We start from the raw sequence: 8,873 nt of genomic DNA, 5'->3' as shown, positions 1-8,873 counted from the left end.
ATTCTCTCTACAATGAATCGTTTACCTACATGTATGTATATGTACAATATGCATGCTTGATACATTTGGAGGCACACAGAGGGAATCAGATTCCCTAGAATTAAAGTTATAGATGGGTGTGAGCTTCTATATGGATGCTATAAATAAAACTTGAATCCTCCTTTGGAAGAGCAGCTAGTGCTCTTAACCACTGAGCCATGTCTCCAGCCCCAAGATATGGTTAGGAGTCACAGTCAGGCCTTAGTAATGGCTCAGCCATGTATTCCTATATTGTGAATGACAAAATTCTATTTCCTCAGCTGTAGCCTGAGTATTAGATTTCCATTATTATCTCAAGGATTAAATAAATACAATGTTTGCGAAAATGATTAAGGGTTCTATGTACATTGTACCAACGTGAAGGAGAAAAACATCTGACATCAAAGGAGATGTCTAATGATTGCTAAATTGTAACCACAAATTATATAGTTACTGTAAAGATGCTTTTAAGAAGGTTAGGAAGAAGGTTGTCCCTCCTCAAGGGAGAAGAGAAGGCACTGGAAACACACATTACATAGTTCTGCCATTCCACCCAAGGACATGCTTCAAGAGTACTCTCTGCCTTAGAGAGGGCCCTTCAACAATGACTCTTCAGCCAAACGACCTGATGAAGCAGGGAATCAGATGGTCAGAGACCCCTAAGAATACCTCTGTGTGAGTTTGGCTTTAGCTGAATAAGTTACTGTTCCCTGGCCCTGCCAAATCCATATGGATCAATACTTGTCCAATCACAAACAAATCTACTAGAGAAATGATTAAGAATGGTATTTATACTGAAATTCTACTTTTCCTCATATTTAAGGATCTTGACACAATGGGTTATTCCAACATAAGGATAGTAGAAAATACACAAAAGTAGACCCAGGTGTTTTAAGAACAAACATTGTCCCAAAGTGTGGTGGTGGAACAAGCCTATAATTCCAGTATTCAGGCAGCTGAGGCCGGAGGATCATCACAAATCTAAGGCCAGCCTGGGCCTGTCCCAAAAGCAAGCAAGCAAACAAATGAAATTCTGGGTTTCAGATAAGTCACATGACACCTTCGTTAATTGTAGAGACAGGAGTGAATAGTGGAAAGGAGGGAAATTATCAGAAATTAGCAAGAAAGGACTCAGCAGCTGTGGCCTGTTTCAGTCTGAATGACCCTAGGCAAGGTCTCTTGTGTGCACCTCAGTTTCCCATCTGGCAAACAGAAACATCTGCCTCACCGGTTTATTACGAGAAATCAAATAATGTAGCTAGCTAGTGAGATAGGTGGTTGGAAGCACCTGACGGTCATAAGAACTGGATGGTAGATTACTATCAATTTAATGCAATATAACTCACCAAATATTGACTGAGCCCTTAGTATTTGCCAAGGATTGAATTGGTGCTGGAATTGAAAGGGGGGCTGAGTAAGATGGTAGGTTAATGATGTGGACAGGGTAAGTGGAATGAAGGCAGTTTGGGGCTCTGTATCACAGGGATTTTATTGCATCATAAACACATTCATAGCAGGTTCCCCAACCCTCACCCTGTGGTGCCTCACTTCTCATTTCCCCCTCCTGTCTTCTAAACTAGTCATATATGTTTCTATAGTTCATGACACATATGGTGTCTCAAGGAACTCTATGACTTAAGTGCTAGGAAACTCTATTAGGCAAGAGAAAGCTGCCAAATTTTCCCAAGTATCATGCGAAATACAACAGAGGTCTATAGACCACTTGGAGGGATCAAGGACAACTGCAGACGGGAATTAGGTCAAGGTTCCTTGTAGAAAGCACAGCTTAAAGAAACGGCTGGAAAACCAGACTTCAAAGGAAGATGCCTGATGTCAGGTCACCCAGAAGGCTGGAGTGGGTGGCGGCTGACAGCCTGGTGATCTTACTATTGTATAGAGCCAGCTTTTCCGAATGAACTTTGACTCCCTGTGAATTCTCGTGAAAGAGGTCCCGTGTACTTTGCATCATCTACCAACGATTGTCATACATCTTCCCTCCTTAGGTCCTTGCCAGGAAACAGGACCCATTATCGGAAAGGTCACAGGTGCTTCCTACTTTGTTAGGGAGTTTGTGTCACTATGCTCAACTTTCAACTCACCACTTTCAAAGTTGGTGTTGACTCAAGTTTCAGTCTTTTCCTTGCCTCTGGATAGGTCTGGCTAGGGCAGAAAGAAAAGGGTAGTTTTGGAAAATCAAGTATTTTTAGGGATCTGTCCAAATGCTCCCCACAAGTCATTCAGAAGATTTTGCACGTTATTATTTATTTACCCAAGTCACCAGTACTTAGGGCATCTGGTAGCCCAGATCATGGTGATATCAAGGACAGTCCAGCAGAGGGAGACAGAGGCTAAATATGGTGCTGGCCCCGGGACTTAGTCAGGATCTATGATTTTTTTTTTAGTTAAAGTGGATGCAGAACTACTATAACCTTTTAGCCCAGTGTCGAATACAAGTCGTTTGAATATGTTAAACATAGGCTGACTAATGCGTTTTTAAAAAAGATTTATCTGTATGAGTACACTGTGGCTGTACAGACGGCTGTGAGCCATCATGTGATTGCTGGGAATCAGGACCTCTGCTCGCTTTGGCCCCCAAAAATCTATTGTTATATTCAAGTACACTGTAGCTGCCTTCAGACACACCAGAAAAGGGCGTCAGACCACATTATGGATGGTTGTGAGCTACCATGTGGTTGCTGGAATTTGAACTCAGAACCTTCAGAAGAGCAGTCAGCGCTCTTAACCTCGGAACCATCTCTACAACCCCTAATGCATTTTCAATTTCACAAAACTGTCCGCATATAATCCTATCCTAAACGGCCATGCCAAGTTTAGGATGGAAACAAGTATGCATCCTGAAAAACAGAAGCCAGTGGAACGTATGAGTCAGGCGCCGAGTGGGAGGATCAGATTTACTTAGTTGTCAATTGAACTTCGTTTCTTCATCCTTCTTCGTTTTCTCTGAAAGGCCACAAACACTTTGAACTACCAGATTCTCTTTCCCAGAGTGACAGGACGGCCTTTACTCATCCGCAGCACTTGCCGGGCCTGTAAATGGCGCTCCGGGGAAGGGACAGCCAATTTAGGTCCAGGAGCCAGTATCTGTGATAGCTATACAGGGAGCGGGTGGGGATTTAGTGGAAAAGGCGGGCTCTGTCTGTTACCTCCTGGGATTGGCCTCTTGGCACCTGGGCGTGACTCCCGCTAATTTATAAGGAAGGAGTGTCACTGTCACAGCTTCAGTGCTGAAGGTGGAGCCCTAGCTGTGAATTAGACCTCACCTGCTTTGTTTCTGCAGCCGGACCCAACGAGATTGAAGAAGAAAAGGTCTGATTTCTATTTATCCATGCATATAGTTTGTTACCATGAGGATGCTCAAAAAAGATTGATTCGTGCTGACCCAGAGCCCTAGATTTGTGGGTACTTTTAGAGGATCAAGGAAGGGATCCATTGGATTTCAGGAGCCCAAATTCAACAGTTTTTCCTCTGTGTTACAGGTACTCTTGTATCCGCCACGCTCGGGCATAAGCTAGAAGGATGAGGCTTCTCGGTCGACTCCGCTCCTCTACTCCTGAGCCTGCCTTTTCCAATGTGCTCACCCCGGGCCGCATTCCAGAGTTCTGCATTCCCCCGCGGCTGCCAGTTCCCGGCGTTCCCGAATCACCGCTCCCCGCCGCCGCACTGCCTTGGCGCTGCGCGGCCGAGCCCGACCTATGGCCACGCACGCCTGTCGACTGCGAGGACGGAGACGACGACGGCGCGGGCCGCACCGACTGGGACCCGCGCTCTCAGGCTGCGCTCTCCCTCCCGCACCTGCCCCGCGCGCGCACCGTTTACGGCTTCTGCGCGCTGCTCGAGAGTCCGCACACGCGCCGGAAGGAGTCGCTCTTCCTCGGTCACCCCGGCACCCCCCGGTTGGGACTTCGCCGCCGTGCGCACACCTACGCGTGCCCGCGCCGAGCCTCAGACTCTGAGCTCGCCACCCCACGCGAACTGGACACAGCCCCACCAGCCGCTCCGGTGCCCCGTAAGCGCCGCCTCCTGCGCGCCCCCGATGGCCTGTTGAGCCGCGCGCTGCGGGCTCCCCGCGGTCGGGCCAGTGCGCGCCCTGCGTCCCGAGGCGACGAGCACGAGCGCGCTGCCTCCTGCGCGCCCCCGGCCCCCACCAGCCCGGATCCCGAGCGCTTGCAAGCAGAGGCCAACGTGGCTCTCGGCCGCGGGGATTGCACGCTGCGCCTGGCGGCCGAGTACTGTCCGCGCAGCGCCTGCCTCCGCCTCCGCCTGCTGCGCGCTGAGGGCCCGGCTGCCGCGCTCGAGCCCCGCGCCCTGGGCTGCCGCCTCAGCCTGGTGCTGCGGCCGTCGGGCCAGCAGCGCGCCAGTGTGGTCCGCCGCAGCCGCAAGGCCGCCCTGGACCAGGACTGCTGCTTCGACGGGCTCCCGGAGGAGCAGCTGCGCCGCCTGGCCGTGCGCATCAAGGCCGAGAGCAAGGGCCGCGGGCTGGAGCGCGGACGACCGCTGGGCCAGGGCGAGCTGCTGCTGGGCTCTCTGCTACTGCTCTGAGCGCCGCTCCCCTGGCGCCCTGGAGACCTAAGGTACCTTGGCCTTGAGATGCACAGAGACTCTTGGACCTCAGATACTCAAAGCCTTTTGGACTCTGACAATGACTTGGCCCTGGGTCATACACAGCCTTTTGTTTCTAGTACACTTTCTCTTTTGTACAAAATAAAAGCTATTTATTTTTCTATTTATGATCTTGCAGTATTGATGTTTTCCCATTTTCTGATCGCTTTTTGGTAGCAAAAGAAAAAGTAATGACCCCCACTCTATTTAAAGTATCCTCAGCTCTTCCAGACCATTGTAATAGTAAAAATAGAAAAACAAAACAAACAAACAAACAAAAGGGTTCGCCCTGGAGTTGAAGAGTAAGAACAGAAGCACACCCACATGCTTGCATTTCCTGTCTTCCTCTTTTAAGTGAACACTGAGAGGTTCATATGTCCTAAAAACAAAAACATTCATTGGTGAAGAAGTGTTTGCCACGCAGGCAGGATGTTCCGAATTCTCTCCCCGTTAACCTGTCTTAAAAAGCCAAGCTGTTGGCACACATTTGTAAGCGCAGTGCTGGAGAGGGATAGACAGGCAACTACATCCCTGGTGTTTGCTGACCCTCCAGTTTAGCCTCATCGGTGGTCTCCAGGCTAGTGGGAGACCCTGTCCTGAAGAACAAGGTGGATAGCAGTTGGGGAGCAACACCAGAGGCTGTAACTTGACCTCTGAGGGCAATTGTACACACCCAATGATAATGTTTTCAAAATCATTCCAGACATTAAGATCCATTACAGTGCTTTACAGAGTTAGGTAGTGTATTTTCCACTTTCTGTTATGTACACAGAACCCTCTTCTAGCACAATGACACTGGTGAAGAGAAAGTTCTGAGAAGAAACCGGGCCCTTTTGCAAGTGAATTCTTGGATGTTCACTTGGTGGGAGCAGAGGCAAAGGAAGGAAATAGAAGCTCAGGTGATGGTGGGGGTGGGCATTCCTTGTTTCTTCCTGCAAGAATCTCTGTGGCCTCTGTAAACCAGCTGGTTTTGTGGCCTTGTTCCCATTCAGCTGTGTTTCAGTTACACAGTGATTAGTTTTACAGTAGGATTTCCTAGATAAGTTAAAATGAGTTGTCAATTTATTTTATATGAGTACACTCTTGCTGTCTTCAGACACATCAGAAGAGGGCATGGGATCCCATGACAGATGGTTGTGAGCTACTTACCACGTGGTTGCTTGGAATTGAACTCAGGACCTTTGGAAGAACAGCCAGCGCTCTTAACCACTGAGCTATCTCTCCAGCCCGAGTTGTCGATTTCTTGAACTGCGGGTTCTAAGAGGTTTTTTATTTTCTTGTTCACTCTTTTCTTTTTATTTTATGTGCACCTATATCTGTGTGAGGGTATCAAATCCTGGAGTCACAGACTGCTGTGAGCTACTGCGCGGGTGACAGGAATCAAACCCCGGTCCTCAGGAAGAGCAGTCTGTGCTCTTAACGGCTGAGTCATCTCTCTAGCCCCCAGAGTTACTTTTCAGTAGGTCTATTTATATTATTTTTTAAAATTATGTGTAGATGTGTATATCTGTGGGCATGTGCACTAGAGGGCAGATACCAGTAAGGCCAGAAGTACCAGATGCCCTGGAGCTGGGGTCACAGGAGGTTGCGAGCCATCTGATGTGAGTTCTAGGAACTGAACTTAGGTCCTGGATCAGAGCAGCTAGTGATCTTAACAGCTGAGCTATCTCCCCAGCCCAGAAAGAACTTATTAATATCCCGAGTACCATCACAAATCCTGCATTTCAAATACAATTTTTAAGTGGACAAATCAATACTTTAAAATCATATAACTTAAAACTGAGAACTCATTGCAGAGACATTTCCTCAGAGCCATGCAGCTAGTACACAACCTCAGACACGTGACCTCAGACACGACCCACGGTGTCCGATTTGTCCAGATGACTGGCCCACCCTGTGCTGTCTCATAAGCCATTCGAGCCTCTTCTCCACAATGAGTGTCATACAAAGCACAGAGGGCAGAGCTATGAACAACATACACACGTGGATAGCTAAATAAACAAAACTTCAAGGAAAGAGAGGGAAAAGGAAAAAAGAGAGCAAAAAAAAAAAGAGAGAGAGAGAGAGAGAGCAAGTTTTATGACTATAGATTACAGTTACTGCCCAAACCAAAGCAAAGCAAAAAGCCAAGGAAGGCACCGTGTCTGGAAAGCAGCAGACATATATGCCACAGCATGGGAGTGGAGGGCAACTGTAGGAGTCTGCTCTCTCCATCCATGATGTGGGTTCCAGGGATCAGGTCATCAGGCAGAAGGGACTTTACTTAGTGAAACATCTCTCTGATTGTTGTAATTTGTTTTTGTTTGTTTTTTTTTTTTGATGTTTTAGAGGCTCACAGTTAAGAGATTACCTGCGCTTCAGCGGTGATATTTTTTCTATATAGTGTTGGAACAGTTGAAGATGATGGAGACTCTTGAAGTTGGGCTGAATGAATTTGCAGCATGAGATAGCTGTTAGCCTATGGAGGGAAAGTATAGAAGTTACGGCTTGAAAGCAGTATGTTTGCGTGTCAAATTAACAAGGGGCAAATTAATTATTAATTAAGTTTTTGTTTTGAGATAGGGTTGTTCTGTGTAGCCATGGCCGTCCTGGAAGCCACTCTGTGGACTGGCTGGCCTCACCTTAGAGATTTGCCTGCTTCTGCCTGCTTCTGCCTGCTGGGACTAAAGGCGTGTGCCATCACCACCTGGCAAGGGGTAGATTTATGACGGTTAATGTTGATTGCCAATATGACAGAATCTAGAATCACTTAAGAGACAAAACTCTAGGGATGTCTGTAAAGAAATTAGAAATTTCTAGATTACATTGATGTGAAAAGACCCCCCCTAACTGTGGAAACATTGTTCGGGAGCTGGACTCAGGCTCGCTAAGTGAACACAAGCAAGAAAGCAAGCTGAGCACTGGTAGGCCACTCTGCTTCCGGACTGCCGTACAAAGTGACCGTCCACTCCTGCCACCATGCCTTCTCCACCCCAGTGGGCTGTGTTGCTTAGCTGTGATCCCCGCTTTCCTTCCTTTAGGTGCGGCAAGGAGAGTAGAAACCAACACAGAAGTCGCCTCTTCATTTTCTGCAAGTGAGTATAATTTTGCAGAATAGCTTTATGCAATCTGTGATTCTAACCTTAAGTCTGTACAAAGGGCAGCCCACTGGGAACATGTCTGGGTGACTGCACTAAATGACATAAAACCACAAAGAATTGCATCTTTTCCACTCCACCGGCAGCACACTCCAGGCTCCATCTGCCGTGTGGGTTCTAAGCAGATGTGTGCTTCTCAAATCCAACTGTCAGGACATGGTGCCTGTGCTTGTGAGAACGATTCATGCAGAACCCTGAATTTCTATCCTCCTCTCCTGCATCTCCTGCAGAGCCCCTCACCTCCCCTTACCCAGTCAGCTCAAGCTTCATTCTTCACTGCCATCGCCAGCTCTTATTTTCGTGTGTGTGTGTGTGTGTGTGTGTGTGCGCGCGCGCGCATGCTCTCATCCACAAACGTGCACACGACTGTGTGCACATACTGATGTGTGTATACAGAGACACATACACAGACACACAAGTATGTGTGCGCATGCGGAGTCCAGAGTCTTTCTCAGTGACCAGTGTCTTTCTCAGAAGTCTCCATCTTATCTCATTTCTATTTTGAGATTGGCCAGGATCACAGGACATTTGCTAAACAGCACAAAGACTTTCTGTGTGTCCTTCTTCCCGACTTTCCAAGCAGTAACCTTTCTACATCTGTTTCTCTCATCACCATAATCTATATCTAATCAAGCTTTTAAAAAGAACTTGAATTAAACAAGCCCATGACTCCCCTGATTACATGAATTGAGATGCACTCTGGCCCATTCAAGTTCCTTCCGATGTGAGGCTGGGGTGTCAGCTGCAGTCTGGGACCGGTGCAGGTTGGCAGTGGAGGATGAGAGAGGAGATGAGGAGAGAGGACATTAAATCAAGAACTTGACCCATCTCACTGTTTCCTCAGGTCTCCTGAAGTAGTGAAAGTCTGCACAGATCAAAGGGAAAACAGTTTACTCTAGAGGGTTTGGCTTAATTGATGTCTGCATTCTAATGTCAATTTGGGTCCCCAAAATTGTTAGCAAGAGAGAGAGTCCTGCAGGCACCGAGGGACCCTGCCTCCACTTGGTTCTGATTGGTAAATAAAGCTGCCTGCAGACAGTGGCTGGGAAGGGCAGACAGAGGTGGGTTTTTAAGATTCCTGGACTTGGGACCTGGAGG

General features: G+C 47.8%; 1 protein-coding gene across 1 annotated transcript; it reads left to right on the top strand.

The window, feature by feature from the left end:
• Positions 1–3,282: 3,282 nt before the first annotated feature.
• Positions 3,283–4,712, top strand: LOC127689879 (C2 calcium-dependent domain-containing protein 4A-like). The gene is made up of 2 exons (XM_052189434.1): positions 3,283–3,345; positions 3,516–4,712. Exon 2 carries the CDS (start codon positions 3,556–3,558, stop codon positions 4,576–4,578), a length of 1,023 nt encoding a protein of 340 aa, XP_052045394.1. The 5' UTR covers positions 3,283–3,345; positions 3,516–3,555; the 3' UTR covers positions 4,579–4,712.
• Positions 4,713–8,873: the final 4,161 nt, after the last annotated feature.

Source organism: Apodemus sylvaticus, chromosome 7 (assembly GCF_947179515.1).
Source record: "Apodemus sylvaticus chromosome 7, mApoSyl1.1, whole genome shotgun sequence".
In the NCBI taxonomy this organism is placed as follows: domain Eukaryota; kingdom Metazoa; phylum Chordata; class Mammalia; order Rodentia; family Muridae; genus Apodemus; species Apodemus sylvaticus.
Note: the sequence above shows the minus strand (reverse complement) of the source record. Positions and strands in the feature narration are given on the sequence as shown.

Bases quoted from the DNA above. Each gene is read 5' to 3' on its own strand.
- LOC127689879 (XM_052189434.1), top strand. From the start codon at position 3,556: ATGAGGCTTCTCGGTCGACTCCGCTCCTCTACTCCTGAGCCTGCCTTT.